Source organism: Saccostrea cucullata, unplaced genomic scaffold (assembly GCF_032062105.1).
Source record: "Saccostrea cucullata isolate Sc308-1 unplaced genomic scaffold, CSIRO_AGI_Scuc_v1 ctg5, whole genome shotgun sequence".
Taxonomy (NCBI): domain Eukaryota; kingdom Metazoa; phylum Mollusca; class Bivalvia; order Ostreida; family Ostreidae; genus Saccostrea; species Saccostrea cuccullata.
The window spans coordinates 1,049,717-1,069,948 of record NW_026940631.1 but is presented as its reverse complement, the minus strand read 5'-3'; the positions used below and the strand labels follow the sequence as shown (position 1 = coordinate 1,069,948).

Below are 20,232 nucleotides of genomic sequence, written 5' to 3'. Positions count from 1 at the left end.
TTTACAGACATTTCTATTTTTAGTAACCACGGCAACACCATTCATCAAAATTAAATTCGATAAACAGAATTATGTATCTTAGTGTATTCTACTTGTGTGCCAAGTTATATTGAAATCAGACCAAAACTGTAGGAGGAGTAGCATTTTGAAACAATTTTACAGATATTTCTATTTTTAGTAACCACGACAACACCATTCATCGAAATCAAAAACCGATATACAGAATTATGTATCTTAGTGTATTCTACTTGTTTGCCAAGTTATATTGAATTCAGACCAAAACTGTAGGAGGAGTAGCATTTTGAAAGAATTTCACAGAAATTTCTATTTTTAGTAACCACGGCAACACCGTTCATCGAAATCAAAAACCGATGCACAAAATTATGTATCTTAGTGTAGTCTACTTGTGTGCCAAGTTATACTGAAATCAGACCAAAACTGTAGGAGGAGTAGCATTTTGAAACAATTTTACAGAAATTTCTATTTTTAGTAACCACGGCAACATTGTTCATCGAAATCAAAAACCGATATACAGTATTATGTATCTTAGTGTAGTCTACTTGTGTGCCAAGTTATACTGAAATCAGATCAAAACTGTAGGATGAGTAGCATTTTGAAAGAATTTCACAGAAATTTCTATTTTTAGTAACCACGGCAACACCGTTCATCGAAATCAAAAACCGATATACAGAATTATGTATCTTAGTGTAGTCTACTTGTTTGCCAACTTATACTGAAATCAGATCAAAACTGTAGGAGGAGTAGCATTTTGAAAGAATTTCACAGAAATTTCTATTTTTAGTAACCACGGCAACACCGTTCATCGAAATCAAAAACCGATAATCAGAATTATGTATCTTAACGTAGTCTACTTGTGTGCCAAGTTATACTGAAATCAGACCAAAACTGTAGGAGGAGTAGCATTTTGAAAGAATTTCACAGAAATTTCTATTTTTAGTAACCACGGCAACACCGTTCATCGAAATCAAAAACCGATACACAGAATTATGTATCTTAGTGTATTCTACTTGTTTGCCAACTTATACTGAAATCAGATCAAAACTGTAGGAGGAGTAGCATTTTGAAAGAATTTCACAGAAATTTCTATTTTTAGTAACCACGGCAACACCGTTCATCGAAATCAAAAACCGATATACAGAATTATGTATCTTAGTGTAGTCTACTTGTGTGCCAAGTTATACTGAAATCAGACCAAAACTGTAGGAGGAGCAGCATTTTGAAAGAATTTCACAGAAATTTCTATTTTTAGTAACCACGGCAACACCGTTCATCGAAATTAAAAACCGATACACAGAATTATGTATCTTAGTGTAGTCTACTTGTGTGCTAAGTTATATTGAAATTAGACCAAAACTGTAGGAGGAGTAGCATTTTGAAAAATTGTTTACAGACAGACGGACGGACGCCGGACGCATTACTATCGCATAAGCTCTTCTGGTCTCTGACCAGTAGAGCTAAAAAAACTTGGAAAGGCCTTATGTTGTTGCTCTATAGAAATTGAAATATGGCGGTCACCTTTTTGATGACTGTCACTTGTCCGAGGTAACCGGCTGTCCCGCTCTCTATCAGGGGTATGTCTGCAGCCAGACACATTCTGTTAACATGGTTTCTGGCAGCTGTCAATGCCCAAGAGGAAAACTTAACAAGAAATTTTTTTAAACATTTCTGCAATACATCACACACAACAGAACTTTGGTATTTCAAACATTATCTGGAATACTAAGGAATTACTTTAATTCATGGGGGTCAATGTTTGTAGGTAAGCAAAAGTTTGTTGGTTGTGGGAATGTAGTTTTGTGGGTAACTGGTATATTCAGATGGTTCATTGAATAAAGTATACTGTCTGTAAAATTGTTCATGGGGATGTAAATTCGTGGATAAGGGTGACCGTCAAATTCTACACACACTGCATGTTCCTACACAACATTACTGATTCCACGGTATCAGGGATGTGTCAAAGTCAACTGGATGTTTCAGGATACGGTATAGTTCATTTACATTGTTATAACGAAAATTGGACTTCATAATTTAACATAAAGAATTCTTGAACAAGTGAGATAAATAGATGAATAGGATGTTAGGTTTTAATCAGTTAAAAATGTTTTTTTTTTTATATCTCAGTATTTGAGCCGTTGGCTTCCCAAAAAGTATTTGAAGTACATACCTCTGTTGTCCAAGGCATTCATGACCATGTCAAATTTCTTGAAGAAATCAACACCATAATCAGAGCTAAAAGATGAATATTTTAGCTATAAAAATTTCCAAAAGATAACGTTTTAGGACAAACTTTAAACTTAGTAAACTGTAATGGATCATGATGGATGGAAAGTTTAACAAGAGGCCCATGGGCCACATCGCTCACCTGAGCACTGTGGCTAGGAAAAAGTAGCAATTGGTTTATTATTGAAAAGTTTAAATCCAAAAATAGTCCCATGACCAATCATGGCTTTGCTATTCTTGAGAAGATGATTTTTAAAGAATTTTCCCATATATTTCTATGTAAAACTGTGGTCGGTTATTTTGGCTCCGCCCTACCCCCTGGGGTCATGATTTGAAAAAACTTGAATCTACACTAGCTGAGGATACTGCCATATAAATATGATCAATTGTGGCTTTGCTATTATTGAGAAGAAGATTTTTAAAAGAATCTCCCTATATATTTCTATGTAAAATTGTGGTCTGCCATTGTGGCCCCGCCCTACCCCCGGGGGTCATGATTTGAACAAACTTGAATCTACACTACCTTAGGATGCTTCCATATAAATATGATCAGATATGGCTTTGCTATTCTTGAGAAGAAGATTTTTAAAGAATTTTCCTGTATATTTTTATGTAAAACTGTGGTCGTCCATTTTGGCCCCACCCTACCCCCAGGGGTCATGATTTGAACAAACTTGAATCTACACTACCTGAGGATGCTTCCATATAAATATGATCAATCATGGCTTTGCTATTCTTGAGAAGAGGATGGCTTTAAAGAATTTACCTATATATTTCTATGTAAAATTGTGGTCTGCCATTGTGGCCCCGCCCTACCCCCGAGGGTCATGATTTGAACAAACTTGAATCTACACTACCTGAGGATGCTTCCATATAAATATGATCAATTACGGCTTTGCTATTTTTGAGAAGAAGATTTTTAAAGAATTTTCCTATATATTTCTATGTAAAACTTTGGTCGGCCATTTTGGCCTCGCCCTACCCCCAGGAGTCATGATTTGAACAAACTTGAATCTACACTACCTTTGGATGCTTACATATAAATATAATCATTAATGCCTTTGCTATTCTTGAGAAGAAGATTTTTAAAGAATTTTCCTATATATTTCTATGTAGAACTGTGGTCGGCCATTTTGGCCCCGCCCTACCCCGGGGGTCATGATTTGAACAAACTTGAATCTACACCACCTGAGGATGCTTCCATATAAATATGTTCAATTATGGCTTTGTTATTCTTGAGAAGAAGATTTTTAAAGAATTTTCCTTAAATTTTCTATGTAAAACTTTGGTCGGCCATTTTGGCCCCGCCCTACCCCCGGGGGTAATGATTTGAACAAACTTGAATCTACACTACCTGAGGATGTTTCCACAAAAGTTTCATCTTTCCTGGCACAGTGGTTCTTGAGAAGAAGATTTTTAAAACATACCACCAAATTTTCATTAATTCCCAATTATCTCCCCTTGAATGAGGGCGTGGCCCTTCATTTGAACAAACTTGAATCCCCTTCACCCAAGGATGCTTTGTGGCAAGTTTGGTTGAAATTAGCCCAGCGGTTCTTGAGAAGAAGTCGAAAATGTGAAAAGTTTACAGACGGACAGACAGACGGACGACGGACAAAATGTGATCAGAAAAGCTCACTTGAGCTTTCAGCTCAGGTGAGCTAAAAATTGTAATAAATACGAGGGCCGTTCAAAAATTACGCGGACTTGTTGCACAGAAGAAATATTTGACGACACAATCGGGCAAAATTTCACAAATAATATAAAAGAATCTTTACTTATATGGTCTTCAAATTTTCATATCAAAATGTTGTAAATTGGTATTAATTTTGATTGATTTTTCAGGACATACCATTAAGTCACGGCGCAGCAAAATCTTCGACGTCACAAGCATTATAAAAAATATGTGATTGAGCTTTCATTTTCTCAACATTTTCCCATGAGTACCTACACAGTTTGAGTTACCTTATCTACTCAACATCCAAAAACCATTTCCTGTGAAGCTTAAAATCTATTAAACAAGTAAAGAATATTCTTTTTTTTAACCCAAAACTGCTTATGAGATATAGTGTGATATTGATGACTCTCAATCACGTTCTTTACAGTCCGGATAAAGTTAACTTTTCGTCTATAATCTTCTTCCCGTCCTCCCGTATAGCCTTTTTACAGAGGTCTAACTGTCTAAAATTTCAATTTTCTATGTGTGGGCGAATGTCACGAGTAGCCTAGTTTACTACGTTTTATTATGCATATTTTGGATCTATGTTGCCGATATCTCGAGCATTACACATATTTTAACAAAAGTGTGGTGCGCCGTCAATATAGGAGACGTCATTTTCACAGTCGTTTTCACGGGAATCGCATCAGAGAAAAATCACTATATTTCTGTTAGTACTTCAAATATTACGTCCGAAATCTAAATACATAATAATAGAACAATTTAAAGGTACATTTCAGAAAATTGTTGAAAAATATCGCGAATTTTAGAAAATCAATGAGTTAAATTTTTGAATCCGCATGCTTTTGCTTCAATTTTTTTGTCACGCGCCGTACCTCTCCATCAACCATATCAACATACCGATAATTTTAGTAGAATTTTTTTAAAATACAGAAATTTTGCCCAAAATTTATTGGGTATCTTTAAGATACATATTTCTATGAAATTTTATAACTATATGACGTCTGTAATAGTAAATAATAGCACAGTCCGCGTAATTTTTGAACAACCCTCATATAAAGTAGGCAAAACATCACTTGATTCATCAATATATTCAAGGCTTAATAAGTGATATTTCTCATTAAAGTGAAAATTTTTTAAGGATTAACAAGTGTCACAAGAAAAGGCAATATTACCTCATTATACTGTCATGATATGCCACAATTTTTGCATTGGGATTGAAGCTCATAGCACTCTCTTTTGCAACCTATTGTAAAAATATGGTAATTCAAAATGGATGATTTATAAATGATTCAACATGTTAAATATTACTGGAATTTATACACACACTGAGTAGTAAAAAATGCTGATTCTTCTGTCTGAGATATGACTGAAGCCTCGTAATAAAGTCAAACTGGAAAACCCACATTAAGTATCATATTAGCATGCTAAAATTCATATCAAACCTCAAGTAATGTTTTAAAAAGTTGAACTAAACTGAGAAGCTATGTTTATATTTCCAATGTCTTTATTTCTTTACCTGAGCTTTTGATTTTCCAACATGTTCCTTCCGAAATAAGAACTGTCTGTTTAAATTGCTGACATCAATTGTGTCTAAATCAATCTACAAACGATAAAAATGTATTATAGGTATCTGATTAAATGTACATTTTGTATTGCATGGTATTTCAACTTCATATTGAAAATACTGAATTATTCTAATATCAGTATATATGGTACAGCAGTACAGTATGCCTTTTCTTTTGTTAATGTTTATATAATTATAAGACTGATCACCAAATGGGATCTTAAGGTTAATTTCATGGACCTATATAGACTACATCTGACTTATGCATGAACACCTGACACTCATGACTTGTATATGAGTATATTACATTATGACTATTGAAAATGAAATACAGTCAAACTTCGTTATCTCAAACCTGATGGGACTAAGAAAAAACTAGGGATGGGTATCACCAAAAATTCTGTATCGCGATATATCACGATTTTCCCCCCAAATTATCACTATAATATCTTGATATTTTTACAAGCAATTTTTACAATGACTTTAAATGAATAGTCTTTTTTTCCTTAAAAATATACCAGAAAAACAAAATTTCACTTTTTTGAAATTTTCATGTACTGTACATTAAATTAATCATGTTTGGATGGTAAGATGCCATTCTTTTCACCTTTTATAACATTTTTTTAGACTTACTGTAATTGTAATTTGAAAGATTGAACAAATAAATAAATAATTTCTGGACTTTATAATGTGTACCTAAATACCGGTATTGAGGTCTCCGTATCACGATACATATCACGCAATAAAAAATCGCGATATATCGGTATACTGATAAAATCGCACATCCCTAGAAAAAACTTCGAGATATCAGAGGATTCGAGATATCGAAGGTAAAATACTTTAAGAATTTGAGGTCGGGACTTCTAAATCACTTCGACATATCCATGGTATTCGAGATATCGAAGTTCGAGATGTCGAAGTTCAACTGTTCTACACTGTGGGAATCAGAATTTTTTTTATCAGGGAAAGTGATACCAGGTCGATATTTTAGCCAATAAGGTGTACTACATGTTTTTACCAAATATATGAAGCTATTTCTTATTTCCCAGTACTTCTCGGGAAATACCGTCCTGGAAAATGAGTATTTCCCACTTTTACGCCAACCCTGAAGACTGTGCATCATTTCAAGGATTTACAACGTCATTACATTTAATACTTTTTTAATAATGAAAAGAACAAGGGTCTTTTTTGGCCTTGTGAATTTCTGATAAAGTGAAATGAATTACATTTAGCTGTCAGACAATGCTTAAAATATCTTTTAGACCCTTGGATTACTGTGTATCTATAAAAAATTTAATACATAAGTTTTGGGCTAGTCATTGCATTACTAGTGAATTAGTGAATGGCATTATTTTCTTTATATCTGTGATAACTGTGTATCTATAGATATTAAAAAATTTTTAAAAACTGTCAGTCTAGTCATTGCATTAGCATGCCAAGAATGGCATTATTATTCCGCATATCTTGAAAAGTGGCCAATTTTAAAGTATCTGTGTGTTTCTTATAGGAGTGGCCTGAAGTACCACTCATCAATGCAGCACCTGGGTGAAGAGAAAATTCAGACTTTGGATATTGATCCAATTGATTTTTTTCCTCGCAGTTACATAAAGTGCCACATTCATTAGAGAAATGCATTTTGTCACAAACTAGGTTCTCATGGTAACAAGAAATTCCAAGAAAAAAATAAGCTCACCTTGATTTTAAATTTTAGCATATTAAAAATAGATTAAACATTATTGATTAAAATTACCACTGTGCAGACTTAGGTTTGGTAATGCAACATATAATTACATCATGTGACGTCAGAGTCTAGATGTAACTAATGTCACTTGCGCAGGGTTTAAACTTAACTGAAATTTCCACGAGCCATGTGGGCTCCTGACATTTCAAATTTAGTAGCCCACTGCTAAATTTGTTAGCCCACAGTCTCTGTGATTTTTTTAAAAAGCATAGATACTGGGACAAAAAGTAGATACAAATGAAATTTATATATAAATTCATCTGTTTAAAATTGGAGTTCTTACTTTATAAAAATCAGATGTCATATAAATATTTAATCAAAGGAAATAAAATTGTATTCAATAAACATTTTTTACGATTTTTACTTGGTAATACATGTATATAAATACGTAGCCCTGGTACATGTCTTCAACTGATAAATTGACAATGACACAATAAAATTTTCTAGGTTAAATATTTTAACTACAACATATCTGAAATAGGTGAAAACACTTACTATTCATATGACTGAGTAGTTGGGAGTTATTAAAATTGTATATCTCTCACGTATCAACCATTTACAGAGGGTTGGAGGAAATTCGGATTAGGAAAAAAGACGATCGTTTTAGGGAATTTCACAAATCGTTTAGTACTTTGAATGGAAAAGATGAAGGATATTTACGAACAATAGGGCCATACTGCTGTGATTTATTTCATTTTTCTGTAGTTTTAAATCAAAAACCTGCATAAAATGTCTGTTTTTCAGTAAGGGGACTGGGAATGAATTCGGCTCCCTGCAGAATTTTTATTCGCCACGTGGGCGAGCAACTTACAAATTTTATGAGCCCACACCAATTTTTACTCGCAATTTGCGAGTGGGCGAGCGTTAATTTTAAACCCTGCTTGCGGTTTGACAAGCCCGCTCTAACATAAAACTGTGCCCGCCCTAACGGTCGCACCTTCAACATATTAAAGCAATGTTAAAAGAAAATATTCTTCCTGTTGTTGACAAGTTTCATAAGTAGAAAATATCACAATGTAACAGGTCCAGTACAATCTCTTGATTTAGCTATATAGCTTTAAATAGCTATATAGCTTTATTAAGCTATTCAGTATAGCTTAATTTAGCTATTTTACTACACTTTTTTCTTAAAGGTGTAATTTTCTCAGTATGTACAAAAAAGCGCACCTTGGTGCAGTGACGATATACAACTTTGAAATCTTCTTAAAATAGTGCATGTAAAAATCACTCATCAAATTACGTCTCCTTGAGAGACTTTGTACTCAAAGTTCTACAAGTTTTGGGGCTATATAAAGCAATTGATACAGTTACTTCTGCAGTGATATTATAATGGAGACCAATTATGTTCAACAAGATAATTGATTGGTAACAGTTCAGCACAATGAGAAGCAATCATACTTATCCTTGCCTCAAGGCACCCAAGGTAGTGGACAGTTAGACTAACAATAGAAATTTTCTTTTTGCTTAAAAGTATTCAAAAGCTGCAAAGTAAGAACTATCTTTGATTTAGGTTGTTGTTTTGATAGCCCATGGTACAAATACGTAGAGTCAGATACATGCGACTTTTTGTTTATTTTCAGCAAAAAACATTTTTGTGAAAAACTGTACATAAATAGCTAAATAAAGCTATTTTGAATAGCTTAATAAAGCTATCTAGCTATTTAAAGCTATATAGCTAAATCAAGATATTGTACTGGAACTGTGCAAGGTAATTTAAGGGGGATGTCCGGCCACCCTTAGTGCAGTAAGAACAAAATGTAAACATTTCTTCAAATGGCTAAAATACATTATATTTTGATCAAATTTTAAGTCCTAATGATAAAGATACAATAAATATGCATAACTGAATGCATATTGTGCATGTATAATCTATACTCATGCAGAAAAATGCTTTTGATATGCTCTTTAGAACTGCGCAGCTACAGAATTCAGCAGAGCCTTAAAAAATCCAAAAAATATGCAAAGCGTGCATTAATATTCTCTCTACAACCATTTGTTGAGAAAATGTCTAAATTTTGCACTTTTCAATGGTAATTTCAAGTTCAAAACATGGTACTGTTGTCTTCAAAATGAGTGTAAAAAACCATGAAAGTAGTTCATGGATAGCAGCACGTGGTCTATTTTTAGCACAGAATTTTGTTTTCCAGACCTCTTCTTAATACGGAGGCACATAATAATCTTAAAAAGTGGAATAGAATTACAGTTGCAAAATGTTTCAAATGATAAGCACACTTTGAAATGAGGAAATGTGTTATAGTGTGGCTTAAAGTAATTAGTATTATTATCAAACAGTTGTTAAATACTTGTTGGTATAAAAAAAATTCTTAAACTCTTTGATTCCAGATAAGGAAAAATGAGCGCCATCAAATTTAAAAAGTCTGCCACAGATAACTTATTTTATCTATCAAATGAAACACAGAGAAAATTGGATCAGTCGGCATGGGATGCTCACTCCTCCATAGCACCTGATCCCACCTATGATGTTTCGGGGTCCGTGTTTGCTCTGTTCTTATTTTGTATTGTTTTATGGACTTTGAGACTGAATACTGTTTGTTATCTCCCTATATTCCTTCTAAACACAAAATCGATATGAATGACCTTGTTTTAGTACCTACTAGTATACTGTGTCAAAAAACATTTACAAATTTATTCACATGCATCGAAGTACCATTTGAATAGGAATGAAATCATTCAGCGTGGGTTAGGAGATTTACTGAATGAAAAATACTTTTTTTTCTATTTGCCCATATTGTCAAAATTACAATTTTACAGAGTAAAGAAAAAAAATCAACATGATTAATTATTTTAGACCATCTTTAAAATGACGCTTGATGGTCCTCCCAACTCAGGGGAAAATTATTGGGTCCGTATTTATAGGTGAGAAAAAAAAAATCTTCCTCAAAATTTAAACATATTTGTTGACGAAAAAAAAGGAAAAAAATATCTTGTAATGGAATGTAAACAAAAAAATTGAGTCGGGTCATTTCTGGAAGTAGGTCGGGAGAAAGGGCAACCAAATATTTTTATAAAACGTGGTCTTAACAATATACGGCTATAGTACATGTTCCATCACATACTTAGTAATGCAAAATTTCTGAAGCATTGGCACTATTCTGAAAAACAAACATAGGGTTTTCGGGGGGGGGGGGGGGGGGGGGGGGGGGTAGCCTCTCACGCTTTTTTTTGCGAAGATAGGCATAGCATAATGCAATGAACCTTTCTTTGTAAACATTGTGCTCGCTTCTAAATTTCAAAGAAACAACTCAATGTATTTTCCCAAACTTCGTATGTTAATGAGAGCTTACAACATGGTCAACATAATGAGACGTGATGTGTTTTTATGTCCAAACATTACTCCATACAATGTGTGGGTCATCGCAAACAATCTAGCTATTTATGTGAGGTGTCTGAAGGAAATCCTATAACTGACTATTTTTTCTATCTAACTGCTAAAAAACATTGACAGGTGTACCAACTTTTCGAATGTAATACATTTAATTACAATTTGTTTTTCATGCACGGCATATCGTTTAACATTTTCAAATTAAAAGCTAAGTATCCTCCTTGCAGAGCCCCATTTGAAAATAACTTCTATCGCCAGAGAAAAGAGACCGGCCGTAAACACATATGTTTAGGACATTTTTAATCTTTTTTCTTGAGTTTTGGAGAAACCAACAAATTATAAAGACTTGTTCCATGAAAAATTAAATATAATCATGGTAATAAACGAATCTATTCACATTAGATATATGCACATGCCAACCACGTGCTCAGTGGAATAATATGAGCGAGGAAACTCGAGCTTTAAACAGAACAGTTTTTCCCGATTTGCTGGTTTGGGGTTAAAATTGCATTTTTTCATTAATAATTTCAAATAATAATTTTCACAAATATAGTTATATAACCTTAGGATTATTACTTAGTAATTTCTTGTTTTGATGTTGTTATGGTCGCATTTATTCTAAATTCAATGTTTTTTTTTAACTCTGTGTGACAGAGGAATGGCGGACGCAATAAACATATGACCTCAAGAAGACCCCCATATGAAAAATGAAATTTACAAGAATTATGGATAATAACAAGAAAAAAGCGAAACAAATGGTTGTAGCCATATTATCAATGAACCGAACTGACATCATTTTCGATGCATTTATCATCTCGTGAATGCTGTAGCTGCGCAGTTCTAACCTGATTAATTTCCTTCTAATTAAAACAAAATAAACTTAATTATTTACTAATTTTGGTCTCTAACAGTAGGTTATGAGTACATTAGCACTTTGAGTAACTTTGGGCTAGTTTGGTAGAGTATTAAGAGCATTCTTGGTATTTCTTATTTTACACCAGACTTGATCAAATATGGCTTGTACATCCCCCTTAAGGATATTGCGAATAATTATTTGATGATATTGCAAATAATTATTTGAAGCAAGGACCTTTATACTAACAGGATAGTATAAAGGTCCCTTTTAGAAACTTATATACAATCTTTTGTTTCAGTGTAAACTACACACTTTACAGCAATACTAAATTTAATGACTTATGAATATTACTCTAAGATAGTGAATTACCACCGCTATATCTTGAAACCCTGTAAGAACTAAGTTCTTTAACAATTCACAGCCAATTCCACCAGCTCCTACAACAAGTAACTTGCAAGAAAGGACGTTTTTGCTTGTTGTTTCACCCAGCACACCTAAACTTGCCGCCATTGCTCTTGAATAATGGAATCTCGACCCCGACTCGTTATATGAAGAAAAAGCCCAAACCCAGCTTAAATGACGATAAATATCAGTAAATAAATAAATAAATAAAGAAAGAAATAAACCCTAAAAGTTTCTTTGAAAATGTTATACACCTAGAGATCTAACACAATCTAACTTGGCTGGCGAGATGGCGCGAATCACTGCACGACTTCCCTGTAGATGTCTCCTCAGAAGGTTATTAAACAGACACAATATACATGCAGATGTTGAAAATTTTTTACTCTTTTATCTAGATCTTAGTTTTTCCTAAATCATACGAATGTAGGCTAGGCTAATATTAATTTATCAAACGTAGCGATGCCCGTTCACGTCATTTGATGACGTAATAATAACGTTACGTTATATACCTATTCAGACGTTGTTCGAAATTACAAGAAATATCGTGCAGTTGCTCTTTTTTTTAACTTTTAGAGGGAAACATTGGCAAATTATTTTCTGAAAATAGGCGTTAGGAAGCATGGAGTTCGAACCCCATCTTCCAAATTCGGATGGACATATAATCCGATTTCCAGTAAAGCTGAGAAGGATCATTGATACATGTGGATCAGGAGCCATAAAGTGGAACCATGATGGAACAATCATAAGAATCAACAAGACATTGTTTGAAACTGAGTACCTAACTAAAGACCATAGACCATTCCAAACGACCAGTTTCAGCAGTTTTATACGTCAGTTGAACTTTTACGGATTTCAGAAAGTCAACCAAAGAACCTTTGCCAAGGGCAGTGAGAATGTGGATTCAAACGTGTTTGATTACAGACATCCACATTTCAGAAAAAATAACGCAGATCTGTCCCTGGTTCAGAGAAAGAATAAATCAAGGAGGCCTCGGAATTTTGAAGATGCATTTGCAAGAATCATAGAACCTTCTTCAAAGGTATGAAATTGTTTAGGGGGGGTGAAATAACAAGATTCGGGTATATTAATGTTCACAGTTATGGTTATAACATTGTATCAGTTTATTAAAAACACAAAAAAATATTAAATAATTGATTGATTATAATTATATGACCTGCTGCAGTTTTTAAAATAGATTGATATTATTTTAAATAAGTGTCATGCTGAAATATGCATTCGAAAAAGTCCACTGGTAAAAAATGATAAATATCTTTTTGTTGAATATATGTAATAGAACTTGACAGATTGTTCTTTCAGAGTCTTGGGACATGGCTGCCATTTCGATCTCTTCCAGATGACTTAAAACCGTTGCCAAAGGAAGGTAACATTTTTCACTGTGTACAAATTCTACTCGGTTATTTAGAAGGTATATTTATTTTCGCGAATACCATCATTAATGATTTAGAAACTCGTAAATACCTCCAATATTTGACAAGTACTATCCATAATTCAGAAATTCTTGATATATAGTTTTAAACATTGAATCCAAAATACTTAAATTTTTGGCGAGTTAGTATTATCCATAAAGCAAACTGTATTCGTAAAATAATTTTAATTCTTGAATCATAAACACTTTTAAAATTGAATTTATTTCTATTTTGGCAATGCATAGGAATAAAAGATACACTATTAACATGATTAATTTCGATTATACTTACGTATTTTAAGTTAGAATTATTTTTCCGGCATGCGGTCTTTGGTAATTAGAGAAGGGGATGGGCAGTATAGCTGTCCGTCCGTTTGTATATAGCTGTCTGTCTGACTTTCGTTTCCGCTTGATATGATCTCGAGAAGCTTTTGAGCTTTTGCAATAAAATTTTAAACAGCAATTAACTCCCTCTAAAAAAGAAACCTATTGATTTTGAGGTCAAAAGGTCAGGGTCATACATACATACATAAATTAAGCCTGTTTTGACACTTTCGTTAACGCGCGATATCTCCAAAAGCCTTTGGATTTTTGCAGTGAAATTTTTTACCATAACTTCCTATAGCTTACCCCTACTTACTTCGAGATCAAAAGGTGAAAGGTCAAGGTTGTGAATTCATGTATTCTGTGTGTGTGTGTGTGTGTGTGTAAAACTTTCATTTCCGAGAGATATCTCAAGATGCTTATAAGCTTTTGCATTACTGTTACCCCCTATGGTCCCGCTTGCCCTTTTTAAAGATTTACTTATTTTAAGATCAAAGTGAGTGCCCCCTTTACATCTGCGCATGCTCTTCTTCTTTCCTTAACGGAGGAAACAGATTCTCTGAATTAACTAAGTCTCCAAATATATTGCAAAATTATAGGGACCCCAAATGACAACTTGTTAACATGCGTCATGTTATTTTGTCTTTGTTTGGCAATTCCTATTTCCAAAGAATACTTGTAGTTTTATTAATTTTGATCAATACCTTACAATTTGTATGAACTTTTACACAAGTTATTTGGAGATTTTTGAAAGTACGAGATTGCGCCCTGCAGCGTTGTTTCAACTTCGAGAATACCTATGAAGGTAGCAGCATTTATAATATGCAAACAAAATTCGACTTCGTTTCCACTTTGAATTATAACAATCGTTTCAATATTGAGAAAAGGTTGAAAACAAATTTGTATAATTATTAATGTATATTTTTATATTCTCTCGATGGTCAACAAACACGCCAAACATGTGATATGGATTTTGAAAGGGTGAGGGACAAATGAAAACTTAAAAGTTACCTGAAAACATTTTAGCCCCCCTGCGATACTGCCTTTATCTTTATGCATGTTCAATGTGAGGATACACAAAATATGTATGTCGTTTTCACTGTATATAACTGTAAATGTACGAAAATCCATAGAAATCACTTTCTTTGGTTAAAAAAATATATATTTATATTTTCGCGTTATAACAGAAACTTTTTCGTAATTTTCGCGAATAAACATGAAACTTTCACGTAGGATCCTTTTTTAAAATAAACAAGTATGATGGGACACTGTTAATAACTAATTTATCAGGTGGAAGGGGTCTTGAATTTCCTGCATAATTTATATACATGTATATTAGGGAGGTATATAAAGGTTATGCTTTAATTTGCAAAAACTTTGCAGTTATTCGTGGTCTCACATAAAATTCTTGTCCTTGATTTAATTTTTAATGGGTACACCACTACAAAAGCATATTTTTATTTTAGGTATACTATATACATGTACTAATAATGAGATTTTACTTTCAATTCTGTATAAATGTGTACATACATGTAGTAGATAACAGATCTTACAAAGACCATGTCATCTGTTTCAAATTATTCTGAATTTTCATATCTAAAGGACACATCAATATACTCTGCTTCAGTCCGAAGTCCACCAGAAACATATCAGGTCCAGGTATATGTGGTAGGCCAGGACGGCATCCTTGTTCCTGTAGAGACAGCCACGGTACTGAGGGGTGGGGCTGTAACTCAGCCAATCCCAGACACTCCATGTGACCAAGCAATACCCATGCCAAACACGACTCAACTTACAGAGTCTCTGCCATCCATTCATCCAAGTAAATTAATTCATGATTTATTTATCTAATATCTGATCATTGAGAATCTTCTTTCTTTCACATACTTTTTTTTTTTTTACAGAAATCTTGAAGTCTATATCAATTGTCGAAAGAGAATATACATGATAATATTCTTTGGATTTGAAAAAATTATTTTAAAAATCTTTATTTTTTTCAGTTGAACCAGATGCCCACATTTCCTTGGAAACAAATTCTACAATTCTTTAGGTCAGGGAGCTCAGCTACTGGAGAGGCATCATGTATCAATTACCCTGCATAATCCCAGTCCTCCTAACATGAGTCACTGAACAGACATTTAGTGCCTTATAACAAAGAAACTTAGATATCAGACTGTTTGTAGAAAAGAAATTCAGAAAATTGTCAGGACAACTTTCTTCATTGAATTTAGAAATATCTTGTTCCAGAGGAGCAATGGGAATAAAAATATTCATTTCAATTTGTACATATATTGTTTTATTTTTGATGTATTTGCAATTAATATATAACATATTCTAGCTGTCACTTTTCTGTAACACAACGCCCACTAGCTGTCACTCTTCTGTAAAACAACGCCCACTAGCTGTCACTCTTCTGTAACTCGGACAACGCCCACTCCTTGTTGTCAATTTCCTCCTTCAGTCTCTGGTACTCTGTTACTAGGTCATCAAATTCACTCCCTAAGGATTCATAAGTTTGTAAAGTTTTTGTCACATAAGTCTTACTTTTATCTGCTTCTTCTCTTGCACTGTGTAATGTTTCTCTAAAAAATCAAAACAAAGAACTGAAAACAAGACAAATCAACACTCATACATGCAGGTATTTACATAATTTATGTCAGTAAACAAAATAAAGTATCATGAAGCAACCTTTACATAAAACATTTTTTTTTGTATTGCAGCATAAACATATGTTTACATTTATTTTTTTAAAATAAAGAATTTATAGAATACTACTATGTCCAGCTTTTTAAAAAACAATATATGTAAGAGTCCTTACTTTATTTTAAGCAGAGCTTTTGTAGTTTCCATTGTGTAGGTATCGCACAAAATCTGCAGCTCTACTAACCTGCATCAAATAACAAACGGGGATTTACATTCACTGCGCATTACAATACCGTATGCCCGTTTTTTTTTCACGATGATCTATTTTTCGCTTTTTCTGTGATCATTTTTAATTCACAAAATATTAAACACACAGAAATTATGTCAGCTTTAATGTGACATGAAAACATTAACATTTTAAACAAAAAATTTTCAATCATAAAAAATAACTTGTGAAAAATAAAAACTGTACAAATCAACCCCTTTTTCACAAAATTTCCAACACACGAAAAAACGGAAATACGGTAAAATTTTATCCAAATGCTTAATATACATAATTTTTAATAGATATGAGAGAGGGAGTTTTGGGAGGTGACCTACTTGATTTTGAGACACAGTCCGTCACACTTGGCCACCAGCCACTCAGCCGACACCGTGTCGTGTTCTGTCTGACTCTGGAGGCGGTACCTTGAGATCAACTCCTCCAACAGGTGCAGGGAGTCCAACAGAGTCTGAAGAACCCAAATAAACACAAGCATACTTATCTATTGTCAGAACATTTCAAGTTAACTGCCTCTGTACAGATTACTGGTTGGATGCATTGCTAAGGGAGATGTATGATAAAATCAGTCCAAAGCTTTAATGAACAGAGAACACAGATTTTGCTTTCATTCTACATTTTAATTGAGAATGGATTTAAACTGTTAACTAAAAATGTAACAAAGCACCAGGCAGGTGTATTTTTATAGATATGTCCAGCTGTCATTGTACCTGGTAATAAGTCTGAAACTGTTTCTCTCTGACGCTGTACAATCTCTCTAGGTGGTGTTTGTCTTCGTCTAATTTTCTCTTCCGTGACTCCATCAAGGCAGGTAACTGGGAAGATTTTGCTAAACTGGGACTGCCATCTAGCATAGAAATATCACACAGTTAAAAATCAATATACTTGTATGTAGTTATATTTTTTTTAAAAAGCATGCATTTTTTTTACACTGATAAGAAAAGGAACTCCTGTCAGATAATACAGAGAGTATATCTCTTGGACATAATACCATATAAGCAGAATTTTTTCGCCAGGATTTAATATTGGCTAAAAATTAAATACCATTTTTAAAGGAGAAATAGCTGAATTTGCGTCTCGCTAAAATTTCCACTTGTACTGTATGTTACCTAATATGTTTTCCGTTTCCTGGAAGTTCTGTAAATTTTCACATCTTGCAGCCAAACGTTCCTCTATCTGTGGAATCAACTTTTGTTGGAGGTATGACAGATTCTGAAAATGTAATAGACTATAAAGTCTTCTACAAAATATAATTTTTTGTCAAATTCATATCTCAGGACCCTAGTAAATTTAAAATGCGATATTTATTGTCATTGTACCATTGTTTATACATTTTTATGTAAGTAAACAATAAATCCTACTTTTGTATGGGGGTTCTGACTGTGTATGCTTTCTGCAGTCAGGCCCAGAAGGCTGACCTTACAGCTGGGATCTGGACTACATCTCAGGTAATCTTCTATCTCGGACAAGGTCAGACATTCCTGTAGCATTGTTTGAAACTGAAAGACAATTCAACACAAGGATTTGTTAAAATTTAGCTAATCTGCATACAATGCAATAATAATGTGATATATTTTTTATTTGAAACAACCTCCACACCCTTTTTTCTACTCAAAGAGGAAATTAAATATGCTGATCAGTTACATCATTTGCCCAGTTGTAGTTACCTGTTTGCCATCAGGCGACTGAGCCACATCTTGGCCCAGTTGTAGTTAATTGTACCTGTTTGTCATCAAGTGACTGAGTCCTATCTTGTCAAAGTAATAGTAACTTTACATGTTTGTCATCAGGTGATTGAGGCACATCTTTGCCCAGTTGTAGTTACTTGTACCTGTTTGCCTACAAGTGATTGAACCACATCTTTGCCCAGTTGTAGTTACTAGTACCTGTTTGCCTACAAGTGACTGAACCACATCTTGGCCCAGTTGCAGTTACTTGTACCTGTTTGCCTACAAGTGACTGAACCACATCTTGGCCCAGTTGTAGTTACTAGTACCTGTTTGCCTACAAGTGACTGATCAGAACCACCTCTTGGCCCAGTTGTAGTTACTATTTTACCTGTTTGTCATCAGGCAACTGAGTCATGTCTCTGGGACTCTTGTCTCAGTTCTATTAGTCACATCTGGGCCCAGTTCTAGTTACTTTTACTGGTTTGTCATTAGGTGACTAAGCCACATCTTGGCCCAGTTGTACCTGTTTGTCATCAGGTGACTGTGCCACATCTTGACTCTTCAGCTCCAGGTCTACCAGGAACTCCTCTATTTCTTTGTAAAGTATGTGTTGTAGAAGCCAGGTGTGCTTTTCATGTCTCAGCTCCTCCTCTGCCTAAAATTTAACATGTACTCCTATATTATCATTCAGATTTATTGTGAACAGTATAACTAAGATATACCCAACCTGAAAATTTAAATGAAAATTTCCTATCAAATTATATTACAAAATAATTACAGAATAACATACATTCTTCAGGATTTGTAAAAAGATTTAAAATATGTATTAACATGTATAATTCTAAGAGGTGTAGGTATTTGGAAGATGATCAAGCCTTTTCAGAATTGCATTTGAAGGAAAAATGAAAATCATAGGATTCTTTTTCAGTGTAATTTGATGCTCAGTACAGCTGTTATGTTGCAACAGTGTGTGATATCCACGAGACAGAAGTCCAATTTAACTTACTTGTTCAAGTTCCTGCTTGATGTGAAGACTGGTCCCCTCTGGGGTAATCCTTTGAGATAGTTGTGTAAGTAGATTGACCAGTTCTGGGTACTGCTGAACCTGAGCTGCTGTTATATCTATTGGGAGGGAGCTATTCACTTGAAAAATGGAGAATTCATTCATTAAATGTCACATATTGTATTTCTTCTACAATATTCATGAATTCACCAAGTGTTTAACAAGCCAGTGGTTATCTCTTTTAAAGCAGCACTTTTATTTACTATGTCCTTTGTGTATTGTTTCCTACATTTGTTTTACACATTTTGTAAAACTCAATTAAAATTATACAATGTCACCACTGGAATCAATCTTTTTCTATACAGTAATTGATAGAATGAATTTTGGCTTGAAATATTCAGTGTGATTATTACAATATATATAGCTATTGTTGTCTCTGTGACTACACATGCACAAGCAAGGGAGAAAATATGAAAAAAAAAAGATGGATGAGACCACAATTTAATTTGTACCAGACCCCCCCCCCCCCCTGAAAGGCCCTCTTGATAGTTGATAGGTAAGCAAAGTTCGACCTCCAATTATTTGCGATGGATTAACTTTCAATGTACTGGTAATATGTTTACTTATTGTATTTCATACTTAAAGTGATGTACCCACCATATTTAGCCTCAAATCCTTATAATTCATGTAAAAATTCGAATTTACTCTGACACTTTCAAAGTTCAATAGACGCAGACCTTATATGAAAATAAATCAAAATGAAAATACAAATATTCATATCTTATTGCAAAAAAATATAACAAATCGTATCATATTACATCTTTCCGCAGCCTTCTCAGATAAACTACTAGTTTGTGTTGACATTCTCAAAGCTTCAAAACATTCCCGCCATTTTTTTAGATAAGTAATTTGTACGAAGTGTATTTTCCCGTATTGTCTGATAATTATACATTTAAGATATAGAGAGTATAACCATTCAAAAAATAACATTTACGATAAGTTAAGTTAAGATTAAGAAACTTTAAACATATAAAAAAAAAAACAGTAATTCAGATATT

At 33.7% G+C, this 20,232-nt stretch overlaps 3 protein-coding genes across 3 annotated transcripts in view; 1 reads left to right on the top strand and 2 right to left on the bottom strand.

Annotated features, from left to right (window-relative positions):
* The window catches only part of LOC134255752 (SUMO-activating enzyme subunit 2-like), a 36,813-nt gene extending 24,834 nt beyond the window's left edge, over positions 1 to 11,979 (bottom strand). Inside the window, exons 1-5 of the mRNA XM_062738264.1 lie at positions 11,796 to 11,979; positions 5,439 to 5,522; positions 5,095 to 5,165; positions 2,186 to 2,250; positions 1,537 to 1,637 (exon numbers count right to left, since the gene is read on the bottom strand). Of these exons, the coding sequence (XP_062594248.1) occupies positions 1,537 to 1,637; positions 2,186 to 2,250; positions 5,095 to 5,165; positions 5,439 to 5,522; positions 11,796 to 11,936 (462 nt within the window). The 5' untranslated portion in view covers positions 11,937 to 11,979. The remainder of the gene's footprint in view (positions 1 to 1,536; positions 1,638 to 2,185; positions 2,251 to 5,094; positions 5,166 to 5,438; positions 5,523 to 11,795) is intronic.
* A 368-nt stretch (positions 11,980 to 12,347) lies between these two features.
* LOC134255738 (heat shock factor protein 5-like) lies at positions 12,348 to 15,828 on the top strand. The gene is made up of 4 exons (XM_062738249.1): positions 12,348 to 12,867; positions 13,146 to 13,209; positions 15,206 to 15,400; positions 15,579 to 15,828. Exons 1-4 carry the CDS (start codon positions 12,448 to 12,450, stop codon positions 15,626 to 15,628), a joined length of 729 nt encoding a protein of 242 aa, XP_062594233.1. The 5' UTR covers positions 12,348 to 12,447; the 3' UTR covers positions 15,629 to 15,828.
* Positions 15,829 to 15,888: 60 nt separating this feature from the next.
* On the bottom strand, positions 15,889 to 20,066 carry LOC134255737 (HAUS augmin-like complex subunit 4). The gene is made up of 9 exons (XM_062738248.1): positions 19,993 to 20,066; positions 19,178 to 19,314; positions 18,695 to 18,826; positions 17,863 to 18,000; positions 17,611 to 17,713; positions 17,212 to 17,348; positions 16,822 to 16,952; positions 16,397 to 16,465; positions 15,889 to 16,160 (listed from the first exon to the last, which is right to left on the bottom strand). The coding sequence occupies exons 1-9, from the start codon at positions 20,036 to 20,038 to the stop codon at positions 15,977 to 15,979; spliced, it is 1,077 nt and encodes a 358-aa protein (XP_062594232.1). The 5' UTR covers positions 20,039 to 20,066; the 3' UTR covers positions 15,889 to 15,976.
* Positions 20,067 to 20,232: the final 166 nt, after the last annotated feature.

What these genes read in the sequence shown, in the direction of transcription:
- LOC134255738 (XM_062738249.1), top strand. Translation starts at nt 12,448, where the DNA reads ATGGAGTTCGAACCCCATCTTCCAAATTCGGATGGACATATAATCCGA. An exon ending in TCATAGAACCTTCTTCAAAG is followed by an intron (nt 12,868 to 13,145) that starts GTATGAAATTGT and finishes TTGTTCTTTCAG; the next exon opens with AGTCTTGGGACATGGCTGCC. An exon ending in TCTGCCATCCATTCATCCAA is followed by an intron (nt 15,401 to 15,578) that starts GTAAATTAATTC and finishes TATTTTTTTCAG; the next exon opens with TTGAACCAGATGCCCACATT.
- LOC134255737 (XM_062738248.1), bottom strand. Translation starts at nt 20,038, where the DNA reads ATGTCAACACAAACTAGTAGTTTATCTGAGAAGGCTGCGGAAAGAT. An exon ending in AGTCACCTGATGACAAACAG is followed by an intron (nt 18,001 to 18,694) that starts GTACAACTGGGC and finishes ATTGTCTTTCAG; the next exon opens with TTTCAAACAATGCTACAGGA. An exon ending in AAAGCTCTGCTTAAAATAAA is followed by an intron (nt 16,161 to 16,396) that starts GTAAGGACTCTT and finishes TTGATTTTTTAG; the next exon opens with AGAAACATTACACAGTGCAA.